We start from the raw sequence: 22317 nt of genomic DNA, 5'->3' as shown, positions 1-22317 counted from the left end.
ACCACCACCGCCGCCACCACCACCACCACCACCATCACATATTTTTATAAGGGTATTTATGTCTTTTAAAGCATATTTCATTTCTATTCCTTAAATCAACCAAACACTGTAATATAATTCCTAAAGTCTATTCCTTCCGCGAACCAAACAATAGAATACAATTCCTATTCTATTCCTTGCCTATTCCATTCCTTATGGAATAGCATTCCTATTACCTCAAAATTCATTCTGTGAACCAAACGTGCTGTAAGTTTTTCTCAATAGGACCACCCGTCTCGTAAGATTATAAATTTACTAAGAGCTGTAGCTCAACCTCACAAGTACATACATCACATGAATGATTAATAAGTGTACTACGTACTTTGTGACTCTTTTCATGGTTTTGTTTGACCACACAAGTGGGATCCACCATGAATTCACCACTTCTTGACTTTTAAGTCATTCCATCAATAATTCAACGACTAACCTCATAATTAGCATTCTCTATTAAAGTAAGTTGATCATCTCGATCAAACTTATGTACACTTTGATGAGTACTTTATTTACTCACAAATAATTCTCTTGAGATTTTCAGGCTTAACATTAAACATTTTCTTTTATGGTTATTCTCGGATGAGACTTATAAAGAAGAAATATAAGAAGCTAATTAATTACCCCAAAAACTACTTTTCTCAAAAGTATTTGATCTCTTACCCATATTGGTCTTTGGTGCTCAACATTGGCTCTTTTGTGGACTGAGTTTTGCAAATTTGCTTTGTGAAATTTTATAGTAACTCTACACTTAATTATATATTTCAACAAACTTGGTTACCTCATTAGCAGTAAGCCACAAAAATAATGATGTTTACATGCTACTTCAAGTTGAACAACATAGTCATCACAAGTTTCGCATAATATTCTTGAAAGAAATTAATCTCATTTGCAAAAAATATATTCAAACTAGCATTTGTTAAAGAATAATTTTTCCACATAAATATCAACAAGGTGAGTTCAACATATAATAACTTTAACATTTAAAATTATTTCAACTTCACCATTTTCACTTCACTTGAAAAAATTCATAACTCATATAGTCATATATAACATTTGTATAATGCAAATCATTACAAATTTCATATTTATTCTCAAAAGAATACATAGTCTTACTTATTTATAAAGAATATCTATTTGTAAGACTTAATTTTTTAACTTAATTAATGTTGACTATTTTAAACTACAACTTCATCGAGCTTTTTGTTAAACAACAATGGTGGAGCACCCGAGTAAAAAAGGCAAAGAAAAGTTACAGTTCGGGATACACAAGCGCAGTTATAAATCTTGAGATAATACCATTCGGCTCAATAGGTTATGTAGTTCAATGGTACAGTTTGCCCACGGACTTAACTCAAAGATTCAATATGCCGTATTTAGGAGAAGAAATTAAGATTCGAACTTCAAATTGAAGTAATTCAAAAAGATTTCAATTCAATTCAATTCTGGAGTATCTTTCATCATAATTATTAGTCTCAAAATTTATCAATGTAGTACTTTGAAAATAAGCCTTTAAAAAATTATATGCAATATAATCTACACTTAACCTATCTCATTTTGTGCAGTTATGCATATTTAAACTTCACACTTCCACCATACTCTCCCTTATCTCGGATGAAGTTGAGAAATTGTCACTTCATTTATGCTCACAGATTGTTCTGATTCCGGTTGTTCTTTCGGAATTTCCTCTCTTCCACCATGATAAAATGCAGGTTCACGAGGTGCCGACCATCTATTAGAAGAATAACTACTCAGCATCAACATTACCTCGGCCATTGTAGGTCTTTCAGCTGCAACTTCTTGAACACATAACAAACTAATGTGAATACATTGGATGACTTCGTTCACATTATAGGACTCCCCGAGAACCGGATCTAGTATTTCCAATGGTGTATCATCCCTCCAATATTCCCAAGCCTGCAACATTAATTACAACTTTGATGTTCATAAGTGTTGGCTAGCTGCAATATACTATGATGGGTGGGTTCACAACAAAATGTAATGAACTTGGCATATAGAAAAATAGATGTATTTAATATATGGAAGTATAGTTAGTTTCTACTCACATAGCCAAGAAGGTCCACTGTTCTATTTCCTTTGGAGATGTTGCGGTTTTTCTTTCCAGTAATAATCTCTAAAAGTATGACGCCTAAACTGAAAACATCAGACTTCACAGAAAACTCTCCGTGCATTGCGTATTCGGGAGACATGTAACCACTACAAAAACAATATACACATCAATGCAAAATACATTAGTATATATATGGTTGAAAATGGTGTTTCAAATTTTAGTAATAATTACATTTTTGCAATGATAATTGGGCACATCTAAATGTAAATATATATGCTATTGTCAACAAATAATGCAGATAACTTCAAATGATTAAGAAGCATATATAACTTACTATGTTCCCACAATTCTGTTTGTATTTCCTTCAATTTGATCAACTTCTACAATTCTTGCCAAGCCAAAATCTGCTATTTTGGGATCCATATTTGCATCTAAGAGTATATTGCCTGCTTTGAGATCACGATGTATGATTTTAAGACGAGAATCTTCATGAAGGTAGAGTAGTCCTCGTGCTATTCCTCTTATAATCTTGTAACGTCTTGACCAATCCAATAGATATTGTTTGTCAACATCTGAATATTTCAAAATATATATCCAAATTACTCTATTGGTGAATCATGATGAATATAAAGGAATACTAATAAAAGTTTTGAATTATGAAACTAACCAAATAAAAAGTAGTCGAGACTTTTGTTTGGCACAAACTCATAGATGAGTATCTTTTCTTCTCCTTCGGAGCAAAATCCCAATAGCTTAACTAAATTTCTGTGTTGAAGCTTGAAAACTACTTCAACCTCATTCTTGAACTCTTGAGCTCCTTGTCTTGAAGTTTTTGAAAGTCTTTTTATTGCTACTTCTTGTCCGTTGGGAAGCATTCCCTAAGTATCAATATTCAACAAATCATTATAAAAGACTTAAACGAGCATATATAATTTGATGCTATAGATCGAGCCAAAGACTTTACCTTGTATACAGAACCATATCCACCTTGCCCAATTTTACATTTAAGGGAGAAATCATTTGTAATAGCTTTAACCATAGCAAGATCATATTGTGAGGACTCTTCAGCTGAAACTCCATCCATATCTACAGGAAAGTTGGAGGTTACAAAACTCCATTGTAACACAAACAAGTTTGGAGAACATTAGATCCCAATCAATCTTGTTCTTTACCTGTTTTCTGTAATCTAGTATGTTGTTTCTTCGCATTTCTAATTCTTACAAAGCATAAGATTGCAGTGAGGAGTATAATCCCAGTGATCGGAACTACAATGGCAATAATCACTTTTGAAGAAGAACTTCCCCTGTTTTCTGCATCAACAGAGATACCCCACACTCAAAATTTTGCATTAGTCTAAGTATTGGACGAGAGACGTGGAGGGCTAAGTCCAGTAATTAGTGACTAGAAAATTGTAACTAATGCCCTCTCTATAATATGCCAATTATTAGTGGTGTAAATGTTGCCTCTCAATTTTGAAACGGTACATTTCCCCTCTCGTACTGTACGAGAGAGGCAGTATATGTACCGTTTTGGAAAATGAAGGACAACATTTACATTAGGGGAGAACACTATATGTACCGTTGTAAAAATTGAGAAGTAACATTTACACTACTAAAATTTAGAAATTACATTAATAATTGACATATTATGAAATAAATAAATTACAATTTTCTCGATAGTATATTTTTAGACTCAGGTCCACCTTACAAGGTGGATCCGGATTGACCGAATAATTTGCCAGTTTTAGCATAGTGATAAAGTACTTAATCTTAACAAGAAGACAACTACACGACAACCTTAAAGGATCAGATGTGAGTGTTGTACCTGTAGTTGTAACAGGAGTGGTGGTAGTATTGGGTGGCGGAGGTGGCGGAGGCGGCGGAGGCGGCGGAGGCGGCGGAGGTGGCGGAGGAGCAGAGGGGGCTGTGCGATTGTAGGAAGAGAACAACTCATACTTCACGTTACAGATTGGGGTGATGCTGCTTTTATTTCCCCCAAACGATGAAATCCGTTCTTGAATAGCATTTGTTAGGCACGTCTTACAATCGTTGTTGTCGGAAAGATCCGGCGTGCACAGCCCAAGAGTATAGACCCTTGGATTAGACGCAGGCGAGTTAGTTTTAGCTTCCTGAGTCGCAAATCTCTCACCGGCGCCATCGCCGGTCACCTGAGTAGTCACCTGTTCCAACGTGTTCCCGACAACCTGCCGGAACGACACAATATCACCGGCCCGAGACCCATTCTGCGACGTTAACCTGACCAACTGGTCGGAACTCCCATTCGAGTAACGCAAGATGCAGTAATCATACCAAATAGTATTAGTCTTTTCTTTGGGGCACGGCCCCAATTGGGTTGTGTTAACGACGCTGACACACCCCCCGCAGCTGCCGGCGGAGGCATTATCGCACGTGAACAGCTCGTACACGGTAGCGCCGTCGCCGGAGGCGACGGTGGAGCTGTTATTCTGACTCTGATAGGTAATATTTGGCGTATAAGTGGGGGTGTTCCAACAGTAATTCCCCAGATTTTGGAAGGTTGTCCCGGTGGACAGGCTGATCAGCGAGAAGAAACATAGGATGTAGCCTAATGGACGATGCATAATTATTAGTCTCTGCTAGCTAAATGGTTCATTTGGTTTTATTCGTAACATATTCTTCTCCTAAAATGTTAATCCCCAACCTCAAGATTTTTCACACTTGGACTTGACAAAACATTTACAAAATGTAAATTACTGTGAGTCAATACATATAAGGGATCTGTCTACTTTAAATATAATTTTTACAGGGTAGTATTCGAATCTTTTATTTCTTCTCTCAAATACTGTTTACTGAATCATTGAACTAAGCCGGGTTTATTGATAACCTATTATTAAACCACGAGGTTGTCATCTACCAAGGAAAATTCAAAAGGCAAGGTTGTAGATAGCTTGGAAGCTCGGGGTGGACTACTAACTTGCATAAACATCCAGCTGTAACGTTTGTGGTCCAATATAAAACCGTGTTTTTCAACGGGAATCGGTCTTAGTAAATGGTAGGTCCCATTAGCTTGCAAAGTTTGAAGGCTGCATAGGCAATTAATCCTCATCTTGGGATGACTTTGACATTGACAACAAATCTTGGATGTCCTTTATTTAGGGAAAAGTTGGATACCATAAAGACATAAATCAAATTAAAATCTTTATAGATTGACTAATTCAAATTAAGACTTATATCAAGAATCTAACTTGAAATTTTTGATTACTAAATCAATGGCTAGACGAACTCTGCTCTGATTACCCAACAAAAGGATAATGTGGAGAAGGCTAAACAAAAATTACACTTTGTGAGACATCATACATAAACACTAGTAATATTAGAGTAATACTAATTAAAGTAATTCAAAAGATTTCAAGTTTGGCCTATTTGTCAATCCTTCATAATTATTAGTCTCATAAAAATTTGTTAACATGTAAGGCGGCTATGAAAGTAAGCATAAAAAAATTATATGCAATCTGCACTTAATCTGTCTCTTTTGTCAACAACTCTACATATTTAAACTTCATTCTTGAAGTTTATCTCGGATAGAGTTCAGAAATTGACACTTCATTTATCGTCATAGGTTGTTCCAACTCCGGCTCTCTTGGCATCCTCTCATCACCTCCACCATGGTAAAATGCAGGTTCACGAGGTGGTGGCCAACTATTAAAAGAATAACTACTAAGCATCAACATTACCTCTGCCATTGTAGGTCTTTCAATTGCAACGTCTTGAACGCATAATAAACCAATGTGAATAAATTGGATGACTTCGTTCACTTTGTAGGACTCTGCGAGGACTGGATCTAGTATTTCCAATGGTGTGCCATCCCTCCATTGTTCCCGAGCCTACAACGTTACAACTTTGATGTTCATAAGTGTTGGTTGCAATATACTATGAAGGATTTTACAAAAATATATAATGCTACTACAGTTTAACAAAGTTAACATATAGAAAGTAGTTTTTTACTCACATAGCCAAGAAGGTTCACTGATCTATTTGATTGGCATAAGATGCGATTTTTCTTTTCAGTAATAACCTCCAAGAGTATAACGTCTAAACTGAAAACGTCAAACTTCATAGAAAACTCTCCATGCATTGCGTACTCTGGAGGCATTTAACCACTACATAACAATATTATATACATCAGTGCAACACCTAATATAAATATGTGATTGAAAGTGGTGTTTCAAATTTTGCATCAATGCAACATCCTAATGTAAATATATGTTATTGTCAACAAAGAATGCAGATAACTTCATGTAATTAAGAAGCATAACTTACTATATTCCTACCATTCTGTTTGTACTTTCTTCAGTTTGATCAATCTAAAAAATTCTTGCCAAGCCAAAATCGGCTATTTTGGGATCCATATTTCCATCTAACAGTATATTGCTTGTTTTGATATCACGATATATGATTTTAAGACGAGAGTCTTCGTGAAGATAAAGTAATCCTCGAGCTATTCCTCTTATAATCTTGTAGCGTCTTGACCAGTCCAATAGACATCGTTTATCAGCATCTGAATATTTCAAAACATATATCCAAATTACTTTGCTTAGGGATGACTATTCATGGTGCAGTATAAAGGAAGACTAAAAAAATTTTGATGTTGGAAACTAACTAAATAAAAAGTAGTCAAGACTTTTGTTGGGCACAAATTCATATATGAGTATCTTTTCTTTTCCTTAGGAGCAAAATCCCAACAGCTTAACTAAATTTCTGTGTTGAAGCTTGGCAACTACTTCAACTTCACTCTTGAACTCTTGGGCTCCTTGTCTTGAGGTTCTCGAAAGTCGAAAGCCTTTTTAATGCTACTTCTTTTCCATTTGGAAGCATCCCTAAGTATTATATTAGTAATCAACAAACAATTAAAATGGATTAAAATGAGCATATTACTGTTGCAGATCCGGCCAAATTAAAGGCTTTACCTTGTATACAGAACCATATCCGCCTTGACTGATTTTATTTTCAAGGGAGAAATTATTTGTAATAACTTGAACAGTAACAAAATCATATTGCGTGGACTCTTCAGCTGAAACTCCAGTGACACCTACAGTAATCATACCAAACTATTGCGGTCTTTTCTTTGGGGCATAAGTGCATAACCGCAATATGGTTGTGCTAGCATTGCTCACACAGCTTCTGCAGTCGCTGGTTGAGACATCACCCCGGCACATGAACAGGCCGTACACGGTGGAGGCGTCAGCCCCGCGGCGGGCACCGACGGTGGTGTTGTAGAAACCATTTTCGTGGTCGGCGTTGGAAGAGAGAGTGGAGAGGAGAGTGTTAAGGATGGATCGGTAAGTGCTGTTTGGAGTATAAGTGGAGGTGTTCTGACAGTAATATCCCAGGTGCCGGAAAGTTGTGCCGGTGGATTGGCTGATCAGCGAGCAGAAACAAAGGATGTTGCCTAACACAAAGAATCTAAATGGAAGATGCATAGTTATTTGTTATCAATTCTTGTTGGGTTGAAAACTCAAATCCCACATTAAACCAATCAATAAGGAAAAATAGAATCATTTGTTGACTTGGTAACCTGACTCAAATACCATTTAGGAACTCTTAGCTAATAATGAGAGTGTAACTTTATTTTCTTATTATATATAGCTACCACATTTTCCAGAGTTAGAATGCCGGACTTGGCCTTTCACCGATTTATGGTTAACAATTTTGTACCCACCAATTGCTAGACTTAGCTCTACATCGACCTCCACCCAACAGGTCTATTGATCTTCTTTGTTTGAGGTTGTCAATTATGGACAATTTAGACTAGTTTTGTGATTCATTGTCCGCTATGAGCACAAGACAGAATTTAGTCATTGCACACTATTGAATAATGGTTGCAGATTTTCTTCCCATTAAAAAAGAAAAAAAGAAAAAAAAGAAAAAAAAGACTCATGATGAGTGAATGTCCACAAATCTTAGCTTTGCTACTGAAGGTCCAAAGCTAATAATATCATACATCAGGACTCCAATCTTAATCCCAAATTAAACTCAATAAAAAAAAAATCAGACTGAAACAAATAATGACTCAAGCGGAGTAGTTTGAAACCAATTAAATGATAGGTCCCACCATCCCACTAACTTAGAAAATTTGAAGGTCTGCTTTATACAATTACGACCCATTTGGTAAATGACGGTTAGCTGTTAGCTGATTGAGTTAATTAGAGGATATAATTAATTGATAATATTAGCTGATTGTAGTAAGGTGTTTGGTAAATTAGCTATTAGCTGATAGATATTTGGTATAATTTATTTTTCTCAAAAAGCTAATTAAAAAAGTTACTTTGAACAACTTTTAAAATTTTAGCATTTTGGAGTTACAAAAAGTTAATTAATCCTACACTTATATTGATTTTTTAATCAAGTCAAACAGCTAATAATGATCAAATAAATCAAAATTGGTCTATAGACTAACTATTTTCGATGGTGTTAGGAGTGTAAGCAACTGTGTTTTCACAGAGCCAAATCAGAGCTGATCGAGCTACCTTCGGTGATGAGGCTCATCAACAAGCAATACCAAATCATATGATCATCATATTGTGAGGTATATTATAGCAACATATAATAATATATCATATCACAAATTGGTCTTAAAATTATTTTCAAAATTGATTTTTAAGTATCCAAATTACTAGGTTTTTTAATTCCTACATACTCGTGTGTGATTATGGAAAGAGTTAATTCCATTTTAGTCAAAAACAAACGAAATCAAAAGACATCTAGAAGAGTATGGCGTAGTATTAACCAAAAACGCAATCAATTCAAAATCCTCACGGAGACCAATAGATTGTCAAGGAAATAAGTTAAAAGAACAATAGAGTAACATATAACAAGTAGCTAGAGACATATTATCCATTTTATATTGTACGTAGTCCATGCATGAACCTCAAGTCTAAAGATTCTTTTTGTCGACCGAAAGACACAAGACTTCCTCACGTAAATGATTATATAATCCCACTTGCTTATTTAGAAAGTTTGAAGGGCTGCATTACCAATATTAGGAAGACTTTGACATTGACAATGACATTAGTGCTGATTTCGGTGTACCATATCTTTCAAGAATAATTTTTTTTTTTTTTGTCATTCTTAGCACCTAACTGTAAGAGACACCTTTTAAGCCTATATCATATTCAGACTAATCTCCGTTTGCATCGGGCCACCCCAATTAAGAGACAAAGTGCTGGTGAGATTGATTTGGTTTTCAAGAATTATTATTAATTCTGCCTAACTATCTTGGATCCAACTCTGAAATGGAAGCTTCATTCACAGACAATGGCAGCGACTTGCTTTCTGACAGATCACCCTCTTCTCCGGCCAAAATCATCTCCCTTCCACCATTGAAATACGCAGGTGGATTAGGTGATCGCCATGTAGCAGAATGACTATTGAGCATCAGCATAACATTCGCCATTGTTGGCCTATCGTCCACCTCTTCTTGGACACACAACAGCCCAACACGGATACATTGGATCACTTCATTTCTCGAATACAATCCTCCAAGACTTTGATCCACCATCTCTAATGCTCTGTCCTCCCTCCAATGTTTCCAAGCCTGCAACATTAATTAATTACCACTTAACTTCCATGCATCTTCAAACCAGTGCTTTAATTGAATATAGACTTCCAGTTTTTGTTATATATACTCACATAGCTAGGAAGATCTTGAGCTCCACTTGATTGCATGGACGACAAAGAACTGTTTTTCTTTCCAGTTATAATCTCCAAGAGTAAAACTCCAAAACTGAAGACATCAGACTTCACAGAGAACAAACCATATAAAGCATATTCGGGAGGCATGTAACCACTGAAAACCATAACATAAAAGAAAGGATTTAATCAAACTAGAATAACTACTGTTCTAAGTTTCTTTAGGAAGAATGGTTAATGGTACTTCATATATACATCTGTGAAAATTAAAACTTACTATGTTCCGATAACTCTATTTGTATTTGCTTGGGTTTGATCTACCATAACAATTCTTGCCAGACCAAAGTCGGATATTTTTGAGTTCATATCTCCATCTAGTAATACGTTGCTTGCTTTCAAATCGCGATGTATAATTCTAAGACGTGAGTCTTCGTGAAGATAGAGGAGTCCACGAGCAATTCCTCCTATGATCTTGTAACGAGTAGACCAATTCAATAATTGTTTCTTCTCTGGATCTGCACATAACAATTAACAAAATTTATGTCCCAAAGTCGGGTTATTATGTTGATCTCTATACTTCAATAATCAATAAAATTATTGATTGGAAGAAAAGTTGTTTTCTAATTTATAACTAACCAAACAAAAAGTAGTCAAGACTTTTGTTGGGAACAAATTCATAGATGAGTATTTTTTCTTCTCCTTCCAAGCAAAATCCCAACACCCTTACTAAATTCCTATGCTGAAGCTTGGCCACCAATGAAACCTCATTCTTGAATTCTTCAACTCCCTGTGATGAACTCTTTGACAGCCTCTTCACTGCTACGTCTTGTCCGGTGGGAAGCCTTCCCTGAGCACCACCAATATAGTTGAACAATTAAAATTCCTAAGTGTAGCTAATTTATATGAATTGAACATCTATCTAAACACTAGAGTTTACCTTATAAACAGCACCATATCCACCTTCACCGATCTTATTATTAGGGGAGAAACAATTTGTGATAGCTTCGATAGTACTAAATTCGTATTGTACCGACTCTTCTAATGAAATTTCACTCATGTCTACACATAAAATTGACAAAATCACTAACAAGAACAGATATACCAGACAAACTCAATTGATATTCAATTCACAAGAAATATGGTACTATATATATTACCAGTAGTTGTCTCCTTCACATGAGAAAGGTCCTTCTTTGCTCTTCTCTTTTTCAAGAAACAGAAGCACAAAACGAAGAGTAATATCCCAGTGACTGACGCTACAGAGGCTGCAATAATCACTTTTCCTTTATTCCCTGCATGAACAAGATTATGGATTACCATAAAGGCTTTGTTTCGTAAAATAGTTAGCCTAATTTTGATTTATTTAACTATTATTAAGTATTTGACATGATTAAGCAATCAATATGAGTGTTTGATTATTTGGCTTTTTGTAACAACTTATTGATCCAAAATGTTAAAATTTAAAAAGCTGTTTAAAGTAGTTTTTTCGATCAGCTTTATAAGAAAGTTTGTATGCAGTCAGCTAACAGCTACTGTTAATTTACCAAACACTTTTCTACAATCAACTAATACTATCAACTAGTTAAACCCACCAACCCAATTAGCTAACAGCCGTTTAGAAAACACCTCCAAAGTGTTGCTATATATACTGCATTCAATATATAGCTTGTTAAGAATATACCTTTGCTGCTATTGGGAGGCGTAGTTGACGGTGGTGGTGGAGGAAGAGGAGGAGGAGGATTGGTGGGAGGTGGCGCCGGTGGTGCCACGGCGGAGAGATTGTAGAAAGGATAGAGCTCATACCTAACGTTACAGCTTGGGTACACAGCTCTAGCACCTACGGCTCCATAACAGCAACGAGGCAGCGTTGCAATAGCATTTCTGAAACATATCTGACAGTCTACATTAGAAAGGTCAGGGGTACACTGTCCAAGAGCATACACCCTCTCAAATGCGCTAAAATTAGCTTCTAACACTGCAAATTTCTTGCCAGAACCACTGGATGCCTGAGTGGTTATCTGATCCAACACGTTTCCCACCAACTGCATGTACCCATTTGGTTGAGTATCGTTGTTCCTGTTTCTCATCGTAAACCAGGTCGACTGGTCCAATACCCCCAACACGGACTCCTCCGAGTACCGCAACATGCAGTTATCGTACCAAATCATGGCGGTCTTTCCATCGCTGCAAAGCTCCAATATCCTTTTACGGGCATCTCCAGCGCAGCCGCCGCAAACGTCTGGGGAGACGTCGCCCCGGCACAGGAACAAGCCGTGCACGGTGTCGTTGGAAGCGCCACCGCCGACTGTGGTGTGGTAGAAACCATTAATATTGTCGGCTCGGGTGGCATTGGAATAAAGATTAGAGAGAAGAACATCAAGGTTGGCTTTGTAGGGGCTGTTAGGAGTGTAGTAAGAAGTTGTATTTGGGCAATAATATCGTAGAGCAGAAGCAGAATCAGCTTTGGTGATGAACTTGAAGCTCATGAACAAGCAAAACCAAATCAAGATCAGATGCATGGTTGTACGTTTTATAAATTTAATGTCTATCACAATCAAGTATATATGGTGAAGAAGATGCTGCATGGTTGTATTATTTTAATGCTTTAGGAACCGCGTGAATAGGACTTGAGGTTGGTCAAATGTAACTTCTTCGTTGTACTTTATAGAATATTCATAACTCCTAGAATATTTATAGAAGAAATGCTATTTAATTTGGTAAATTGGAATTTTTTTATGATTGGTCTTTTCTAATTGTTTGGTGTTTTCTCATCAACACTGATAGATTAAATTAATCAGTTAGTCCGAATTACATAATTAAAAATAATAAATCATGATGAAGATAAAATATATGAAGAGTTAATACCCAAAATAGTTCTTGACTTTGGTGATTTTTCTTGATATCATTCTAAACAACTTTTGTGACCAATGTAGTCCTAGACTTATGTGTTATTTTTCAATGTAGTCCTCCGTTTTTTATTCCGTCCAATTGGTGTTAAATAGAGGTACAATTTGGTAATTGCAATACTTTGCTAACATGGAAAATCCCATCTTAAACTAAGGATTAACATTTGCTAGTAGAGAATAGTTTAAAGAAGCTATAGAGAATTATGACATTAAGAATGGGAAAGATCTAAAAGTTGAAAAGAATGACAAATTAAGAGTGACAAATTGAAAACATTGGAATTACCAAAATTGTACCTCTATTTAACACCAATTGGTCGAAATAACAAACAAAGGACTGCATTGAGCAAAACCTCACAAGTCTCTTGGACTACATTGGGCCACAAAAGTTATTTAGAACCAAATCAAGAAAAACCACCATAGTCGAGAATCATTTTGAGTATTAACTCAATACATGAATGTAAAAACAATAATGTCAATCGAAAAAGACAAGAATGTTGTCTTTAAGAATATTGTAATTGTAATGCTATTACAAATGTATTGAAGATGTCCTAACAAGACAATGAGTCAATGACAATTGAATATATACTAAGGTATTTCTCAACTGTCCCCATAAATAGGGAAATTAGTTGTAACAACCTTGACCACTCCCGGCTCACTTGATCGAGGCCGAGCTCGGTGACCGTAGCCGATCGAGGCCAAGCACCGAGCTCGGCATTGGCAGCCTGGGGCCGAGGCCAAGCACTGGGCTCGGCCTTGGAGGCCTGGGGTCGAGCCGTGGGCTCGATCTTGACAGCCGTTGCTAAGCCGGGACTCGATCTCGGGGCCTCGGGTCCAACCGGCCACGTCTTGCTCCGCTCCACCGGATCGATTTGTTCCGGGTCCATCTCTAATATATCAAAGGTTGAAAAAATCGCTAGGCGCCCGCGGCGGTCCCCAGGCGCCTAGGTGGCCGACCGCCTAGCGCCGATTAATCGGCGCCTAGGCCCGATTTTTGTAACCCTGAATATATCCAACAAATACAAATTAATTATGTATAATTGGAGATGAACATTTTACCTCCATTCCGTGAGTACTGCTTCCATCCGTTGCATGAATCAGATTTGAATGTAAAAATTTCAATCGTAAATTCACCCCGCCCCGATAATTTAGTTGAATCAGCAAGGCTAGATATTTGCTTACTGTGCATAAGGAGCCCTCACTTTGAGAGGTTGCTCCCACAGCCCTCACTTTAAAAGGTTGCTCCCACACTGCTGCTGGTGAGACTCTATTCTTGAACATTCTTCTCAAATTTTACCATATTACCAACTGAACTGCCCATGCAGCCATGCAAGCGACACTTATTAATTATTGCTTTTAGTGACGAGGGATATGTTATTTTCAAGTACGTGCTTTATAAATTACTTTGGTGCTTAATTCAATATAATTTATTTTATTTTCTGAGATCTATATTTTGATTGAGTATAGAGAATGACAATTTGATGTTTTAATTACTTTTCATATCATGCCCTTAAGTTTAATATTATTTTAATGACACTATAATTGTGTTGCTCTCGACCCATGTGCTTGCCCCAAGTTTATTAATATTGTTTCAATAGCAGCACACAGAAAGTACAGTAAATGTTGGAGCAATTTGGCTAAGTAGTGCATATACAGCAGCGCATGCACATGGAGTCCGTATACGAGGGAGGAGTTGTAAGTGATGAATTATATTGGATATAAGGGCCAGGATGGTCAGTCTTGAAGCGGTCTACCAGGCATATTTGAGCAAGTATTAGTTGTTATATAGTGGAACATGGTGTAATATAATATAATTGTAATAAAGTTAAAATGATACTTTAATAGTTTAATATTGTTAAAATGAAACTAGTGTGTGTGAAAATAAAATTAATAATAGAGCTTAAGCAATAATGTATATTGTCAAATGAAACTGTCAAAAAATTAAAATGATACTTTAGTATTACTACAATAAACTAGTATGTGTGAAAATGAAACTAAAAATCAGAACTCATACAATAATATATATTGTCAAATGAACATGAAGTGTTATTAAATTTATACTTCAGCGTTACAATAATTAAACTAGTTTATGGAAGCCAATGACTTTGTGGTCTAGGGGCACGAACTGGGCGGTCATTAACACTGATGCTTCTTTCACTAATCCAGGTGAGATCACTGGCTGTGGAGGGGTGATGCGAAACCAGGATGGTCAATGGATGAAAGGCTTCAGCTGTCTTTCGAGAACAACTTCTGCAACGGAAGGAGAGATGGTTGCCATACTCAATGCAATGCAATGGGCTTGGGAGCTTGGCTTACGCAAAGTGCATATTTTTAGTGACTCCATGATGGCAATCCAATGGATCAATGATGGACCTATACCCCTAGGCCCGTGTGCCCGAGTGGTGACCTCACAAGACTTTGTAGAGAGTGGCTCAAGAAGGATTGGGAGTTGCGGCTAGAGCATACAACATGGTGTTAGGAACATTGTATTAGGATTTTGATGATACCAATGTAATGTAGAAAAGTAAACCCCTAACCATTAGCTTTTTTAATCGCTGCTTTCGTCCTAGACGAAAGTTGCCATAACTCCTCTGTAATTCGTGTTAAGCTAGACAAACACACGAAAATGAGTTATGACTAGATGTTAGGGTCTCCAAGGCGAAAGAAGACACGAGACATGAAGAACAACAACGAGAATCAAGCAGGAGTTGTCAACAAGCACGAAAGGACAGTGTTTGTGAAAGACGATATTTATCAAGCATTACTTCTCTTCAACAACGAGAAGAATGTTTCACCTGTCTGATTTGACAACATCCTAGGACAATAAGGACTTCATCTTATGGGACACACTTTTCAAGAAGCATTAAATGAAGATGTACCGTATCTTGGAGCTAAAGGACAAAACCCCAATGCTTTCCATACCTTCAACGGCTACATGGTACAACCTCATTAATGGAGCATTTAATACATGAAGCTCCCCGGTCCTTGTCCAATGGTTAAAAGGTTCGAAAATTTCATCTCCCTCCAACGGATGGATTTTCATCACCTATATAAACTCACCTTCATCAACTAAGAAGGTGCTGGTTTATTATCACTCAACTTACTCACTTACAAAAGCTCTTGAAAAGTCTACAATTTACTAAAAGCTTTTGTGAACCAGCTTTGAGGTGCTAAGTTACTTGAAGAATCTTTTGTCTTACACCTCAAGGAAGTCTTGACATTTGTTCGAAGCAATCATATCTCAGAGTCAAGACCTCATTGTTGGAGAATTCAAGAAATCATTTTCTACCAACCTCAACTCAGAAGAAGAAGTTGATAGAGGCGGAGTAAACTCGAGGAGTTGAAAAACCTACGAAGGCTGTCCGGCTTAGTGATCAAGGAAGTCTTTGTGTATTTGTACTAAGAGTGATAGTGCAATCCTTCCAACAGTTGTGGAAGAAGATGGAGTAGGCAACATTGGCTGAACCACTATAAAATCTTGTGTCCTCTCTATCTCTTTACTTACGCTTTTCTTTTTGCTCTCATATCATTCCTTTATTATCGTTACCGAAAGTTTGTCTAATTATGCAAACTCGTGTAAAGTATATAAAACAAATCTATCTTATCCGCTGCGCCAAGACACCGAAAGGTGACGTTTAGGGGTTCTAACGAAAAGAGTCTATTCACCCCCCCCCCCCCCCCCCCCTCCTCTAGACTCTCATCTCATTCTATCGGGACCAACACATGGGATTACAATCATGTGGCGGATTGGCTAGCGAAGATTGCCCTGAGAAGAAGATGCGAGTGGGTGGAGTTTCTTACACCTCCACCGGAGTTGGAAGTCTTGCTGAGGGATGATTGGGTTAACGTTTTTTGGAAACGAGTGTAAAACAGTTGTTTTCTAGGGTCACCCCCTCCCCCTTTTTCCTAAAAAAAAAGAGGCTAATTATGAACAATTTAAACTAGTTTACCTCATTGCAACTCCCGACTAAGATTATGCATATCATCAAGTAATGGCTGCTCGTCGCTAAAAAAAAAAAATCTTTTGTTCACTTAAAGGGCAGAAGACTTTGTAAATGGTCCCACTAAGTTAAAATGTTTGAAGGGCTGCATAGACAATTACGCCCCGGGAAGACTTTGTCATTGACAAAGACATCAGTGTTGAATGTTGATTTGGGTGTACAACAAATCTTGAAATAATTATTATTTTTTCTTGACTATTAGGAGATTAGCTAGATCATATCCCAATCTCTAGAAGTAGATTTTTAATTTACAGAAAAATGTAAGACAAAAAATAAATCGTGTTCAAAAACTGGGGCACCATTTAAGACGCAAGTTTAAGTGGCGGATTAGGTGTCCTCCTTGTTACAGAATGACTATTTAGCATCAACACAACATTTGCCATTGTTGGCCTATCATCCACCTCATCTTGGACACACAACAACCCAACATGGATACATTGTATCACTTCGTCTCTCGAATACAAACCTCCAAGACTTTGATCCACCATCTCTAATGCCCTGTCTTCCCTCCAATGTTTCCAAGCCTGCAACATTATTAACCAATTTAATTTAATTAAAATGTGCATTAACAGAGATTTTCAGTTTTTGGTTATGAATTTTAATTTCTAATAAACTCACATAGCTCCAAAGATCTTGAGCTTTAGTTGATTTCATGGACAAAGAACTATTTTTCTTTCCAGTTATAATCTCCAAGAGTAGAACTCCAAAGCTGAAAACGTCAGACTTCATAGAGAGCAAGCCATGTAAAGCATATTTGGAAGACATGTAACCACTGAAAATTATAGCATTAATAAACGATTTAATTAAACAAGAACAACTACAGTTCTAAGCTTCTTTAGCAAGAATGGTTAATGGTACTTCTAGAAATGATAAATTGAATAGATAGTTGAGGTTACATGCACTTATCTGTGAAAATTAAAACTTACCGTGTTCTGATAGCTTTACTTGTATTTCTTTGGATTTGATCTACCTTAAAAATACTTGCAAGACCAGAGTTGGATATTTTTGGATTCATATCTCCGTCTAATAGTACGTTGCTTGCTTTTAAGTCATGATGTATAATTTTGAACCCCGAATCTTCATGAAGATAAAGGAGCCCACGCGCTATTCCTCCTATGATCTTGTAACGAGTGGGCCAATTCAATTGTTGCTTCTTTTCTGGATCTGCATAATAGTCAACAAGATTTAAGCCCTCAAGTCGATCAGATTACTATTTTGATCTCTTTACATCAATAAAATCCATAATTAATAAAATAAAAAAAATTAAATTTGCAGTCTAAAACTAACCAAATAAGAAGTAGTCAAGACTTTTGTTAGAAATAAATTCATAGATGAGTATCTTTTCTTCTCTTTGCAAGCAAAACCCTAGCAGTCTTACTAAATTTCTATGATGAAGCTTCGCAACCAGTGCAATCTCATTTTTGAAGTCTACATCTCCTTTTGTTAAACTCCTTGACAGCCTCTTCACCTCTACCTTTGACCCGTTGGGATGCCTTCCCTGAGCACCACGAATATGTATAATATAATTATCAATGAACAATTAGAATTCATTAGTCTAAAATCAAAATCCAATGTTGCACTTTGAAAGACTAGACTTTAATTTGCCTTGTAAATAGTGCCATATCCATCTTCACCAATCTTATTATTAGGGGAGAAGCAATTCGTGATAGCTTCAATAATACTAAAATCATATTGTACGGACTGCTCTGGTTCAATTTCACTCGTGCCTACACAAATATATAAATGGTAAAAGGATTATTATTACTAACAAGAACAGATGATAGATGAAAGATAATCATAAGCAATCTAGGTGGGATTGTATTATATTAGTATATTACCAGTAGTTGTCCCCCTCTCATTACAATGGGATTTCTTTGCTCTTTTCACTTTCAAGAAATAGAAGCATAAAAGGAAGACTAATGTCCCAGTGATTGACACAACAGAGGCTGCAATAGTCACTTTTCTTTTATTCCCTGCATCAATAGATCGAAAGATTATGGATTACAGAACATCTGCAAATTTCCACAAAATGTTGCTAGCCATCACTACTGGAAATTTTAAAATTTCCAACCACCTGAGAGTGATCTTAAATCAAATCGAAAGCTTTGTTCTGATCACTTTTGGTATCTGGAAAAATCTTTGTTGCTATCTCCGACCACTTTTTGATTTCAACTTGATTTAAAAATCACTTTCAGGTGGTCGGAAATTTCATAATTTCCAGTAGTACATGTTTCAGGATCAAACGTTTACTACGCCAAAGGCCAAAAGTTATAATGCTCAACTTTATTTCCTTATAATTGCGTGAGGTGTTTGGTTGGATGAAAAATGTTTTTCTTGAATTTAAGGAAAATTAGATTTTTCTTTGTTTGGTTGGTTGGAAAATATTTTTCAGTGTAAAATATTTTAAATCCAACCAAACTATTCCCAGTAATTTCTTTTCCACAAACCAAACAATGGAATCCATTTTCCTGAAATTCAGAGAATTTCAATTCCATTCCTCATCAAATATTTTCCAGCGAACCAAACGGGCAGTAACAGTCAGCATAGCAGGATGCTGGACTCAATTCTACCCACCCAAGACTATGTATACTGCATTCAATACTTTGTTAAAGAATCACCAGATCAAGTTTACCTTTGCTGCTACCGGAATTGGCGAGCATAGTCGGTGGTGGTGGAGGAGAAGGAGGAGGAGGATTGGTCAGAGGCGGTGCCGGTGGTGCCGCCACGGCGGAGAGATTGTAGAAAGGGTAGAGCTCATACCTAACGTTACAGCTTGGGAACACAGCTCTACCACCCACGGCTCCATAACAGCAACCAGGCAGCATTGCAATAACATTTCTGAAGCATATCTGACAATCAACCTTAGAAAGGTCCGGGGTACACTGTCCAAGAGCGTACACCCTCTCAAAGGGACTAAAATTAGCTTCCAACACTGCAAATTTCTTGCCAGAACCACTGGATAATGATGCTCGAGTGGTTATCTGATCCAACATGTTTCCCACCAACCGCATGTACCCATTTGGTTGAGAATCGTTCTCCTTGTTTCTCCATGCTAACCAGGCAGATTGGTCTACCATCCCCAACATCGACTTCTCCGAGTAACGCAACATGCAGTTATCGTACCAAATAATTGCCGTCTTTTCGTTGGTGCAAAGGTCTAATATCCGATTACGGGCATCTCCAACACAGCCGCCGCAAACGTCCGTGGAGACGTCGCCCCGGCACAAGAACATACCGTGCACGGTGTCGACTGTGGTGTGGTAGAAACCGGTGTCTCGGGTGGCGTTGGAATGAAGATTAGAGAGAAGAGAATGAAGGTTGGTTTTATAGGTGCTGTTAGGAGTGTAAGAAGTTTTATTTACGCAGTTATATTGCAGAAGATCAGAGCTACCTTTGGTGATGATGAGGGTTATCAACAAGCAAAACCAAATCACCATCATTATACTGTGAGATATATATCACAGCAAAATACAATAAAATCATAATCAACTATATATATAAGGTGAAGAATTGAAGATGAAGATGCGTTCATGGTTGTTGTTGGGTTTTATTTTATTTTATTTATTTATTGTAGGAACCGCGTGAAGAGCAGTTGATCAGGTTTGTCAAATTTGAGTGCTTCTCTGGACTTGAGGTTGGTCAAATTTTTATGTTTTTTTATCAAGGGAGGGGGAAACCCAGCCTGGGCTAACAAAGCCTACCTTTTGACTATATATATATATATATATATATATATATATATGAATTCTATTACCATGGACTTTCAAATTCTACTTTCTAATATATAGAGGAGTGATAAGTTACTTTTTTCATATGGATCCAAATACAAATATTTACATCATGATTTTGTATGTGACAGCCAAAATTGAGAGTAGAAAATGAAAGTACACATAATATTTTCATCTGTTAAATTTTTTTAAATGGACAACTCTGATTGATTTCTAATTTTCTCCTATGTGTAAGTTTTTTTTTTTTTTTTTGGCAACTATATCAAGTATTACATTTATCCTCAAAAGTATTATATTTTCCCATATAAGTAACAAACACTTGCCAACATTACTTATTAGGAATACTTTTACATTTTTCTTCAATTTTCAAAATGTGACATATATAATATATTGCCCCTCCCCTAATACGAAGAAGGAGAAACATAGTTGTCGGCGGAAGGAGAACAAACGAAGAAAGTAAAATAATGGTGAAAAAAGAAAAAAAGTGGTCTTCAAACAAGAAAAATTACAAGTAACCACATTTACACTACTAATAATTCTAATGTGACATTAATAATTGAGATATTTGTGAGAAACATAAATTACAATTTTCCTTACATAATATCATCAAAACCTATCTAAACAATTTTTTATAGCATAGCCTAACACGAAACATTTATATGGAAGGTGCACAATTATCAATCTCTGCTAAATGATTCCTGTGAATTGCGAATGATTCATTTGTGCTGTAAGTTTGTTATAAATTATATTCTTGTTGCGTTGAAAATAAAACTTAAATCCCACAGTTTTGAAAATAAGAAAAAATAGACTGGAAGACAATACTCAATCGGCCACCTTATCAGGCGAGTTTTGCATGTTATTCGTGGATTAATAATTTCTTTTGTCCGAACTATCACTGGTAAATTGGTCAGATTATTGACTTAATAATCATAAGATTCAAAGTTCGATTTCTAATGGGCACAATTTATTGATTTTCTTGATTTGAACATGCCAATTATGAACAATTTAAACTAATTTACCTCATTGCAACTCTCGATTAATAAGATTATACATATCATCAAGTAATGGCTGCTCGTCGCTAAAAAAAAAGAAAAATTTTAAAAAAAACTTTTGTTCAACTTAAAGGGCAGAAGACTTGGTAAATGGACAAATGGTCCCACTAAGTTAAAATGTTTGAAGGGCTGCATAGACAATTACGCCCCATCATGGGAAAACTTTGTCATTGACAAAGACATCAGTGTTGAATGTTGATTTGGGTGTAAAACAAATCTTGAAAATTGAAATAATTATTATTTTTGCTTGACTATGTTAGGAAATTAGCTAGATCATATCCCAAACTAGAATAGATTTTTAAATTATAGGAAAATGTAAGACACAAAATAATTCGTGTTCAAACACTTGGGCACCATTTAAGACGCAAGTTTAAGAGGCGAATTAAGTCTCCTCGTTACAGAATAACTATTTAGCATCAACACAACATTTGCCATTGTTGGCCTATCATCCACCTCTTCTTGGACACACAGCAACCCAACATCGATACATTCTATCACTTCATTTCTCGAATACAAAAGTCCAAGACTTTGATCCACCATGTCAAATGATCTGCCCTCCCACCAATGTTTCCAAGCCTGCAATATTAACCAGTTTAATTAAAATGTGCTTTAACAGAGATTTCCAGTTTTGTTATGAATTTTAATTTCTAAAAAAGTCACATAGCTCAGAGTATCTTGAGCTTTCGTTAATTGCATGGACAAAGAACTGTTTTTATTTCCGGTTATAATCTCCACTTATACTCACATACCAAAAAGGGCTTATTGTAAGTTTTGTAAAGTGTTTATTCATTTATTTATGTAGAGATTGAAGATACGTGTTTACCCGTTGGTAGAAAGAAAAAGAACGTTGGAGACATGGTTTTCT

At 36.4% G+C, this 22317-nt stretch overlaps 3 protein-coding genes and 1 pseudogene across 5 annotated transcripts; all 4 read right to left on the bottom strand.

The window, feature by feature from the left end:
* Positions 1-1239: 1239 nt before the first annotated feature.
* On the bottom strand, positions 1240-21149 carry LOC109170277 (putative receptor-like protein kinase At4g00960). 2 transcript variants are annotated; one of them, XM_019319325.1, is made up of 9 exons: positions 21121-21149; positions 3926-4732; positions 3274-3411; positions 3066-3187; positions 2769-2979; positions 2436-2673; positions 2097-2247; positions 1600-1947; positions 1240-1349 (listed from the first exon to the last, which is right to left on the bottom strand). In XM_019319325.1, exons 2-8 carry the CDS (start codon positions 4698-4700, stop codon positions 1636-1638), a joined length of 1947 nt encoding a protein of 648 aa, XP_019174870.1. In that variant the 5' UTR covers positions 4701-4732; positions 21121-21149; the 3' UTR covers positions 1240-1349; positions 1600-1635. The 2 variants fall into 2 exon arrangements, with proteins under 2 accessions (XP_019174870.1, XP_019174861.1); XM_019319316.1 differs by lacking the exon at positions 21121-21149 and having other exon boundaries at positions 3926-4812.
* On the bottom strand, positions 5403-7559 carry LOC109166236 (annotated as a pseudogene).
* Positions 8889-12309, bottom strand: LOC109170127 (cysteine-rich receptor-like protein kinase 25). Of its 2 annotated transcripts, none has more exons than XM_019319100.1 (8): positions 11450-12309; positions 10926-11060; positions 10706-10827; positions 10405-10615; positions 10046-10283; positions 9769-9925; positions 9321-9673; positions 8889-9174 (listed from the first exon to the last, which is right to left on the bottom strand). In XM_019319100.1, exons 1-7 carry the CDS (start codon positions 12285-12287, stop codon positions 9350-9352), a joined length of 2025 nt encoding a protein of 674 aa, XP_019174645.1. In that variant the 5' UTR covers positions 12288-12309; the 3' UTR covers positions 8889-9174; positions 9321-9349. The 2 variants fall into 2 exon arrangements, with proteins under 2 accessions (XP_019174645.1, XP_019174653.1); XM_019319108.1 differs by having other exon boundaries at positions 8889-9184; positions 9331-9673.
* On the bottom strand, positions 16908-20186 carry LOC109170291 (cysteine-rich receptor-like protein kinase 25). Its single transcript, XM_019319337.1, has 7 exons — positions 19305-20186; positions 18511-18645; positions 18278-18399; positions 17960-18170; positions 17599-17830; positions 17291-17444; positions 16908-17196 (listed from the first exon to the last, which is right to left on the bottom strand). Exons 1-7 carry the CDS (start codon positions 20110-20112, stop codon positions 16975-16977), a joined length of 1884 nt encoding a protein of 627 aa, XP_019174882.1. The 5' UTR covers positions 20113-20186; the 3' UTR covers positions 16908-16974.
* Positions 21150-22317: the final 1168 nt, after the last annotated feature.

Source organism: Ipomoea nil, unplaced genomic scaffold, assembly GCF_001879475.1.
Source record: "Ipomoea nil cultivar Tokyo-kokei standard unplaced genomic scaffold, Asagao_1.1 scaffold0317, whole genome shotgun sequence".
NCBI lineage: Eukaryota > Viridiplantae > Streptophyta > Magnoliopsida > Solanales > Convolvulaceae > Ipomoea > Ipomoea nil.
Note: the sequence above shows the minus strand (reverse complement) of the source record. Positions and strands in the feature narration are given on the sequence as shown.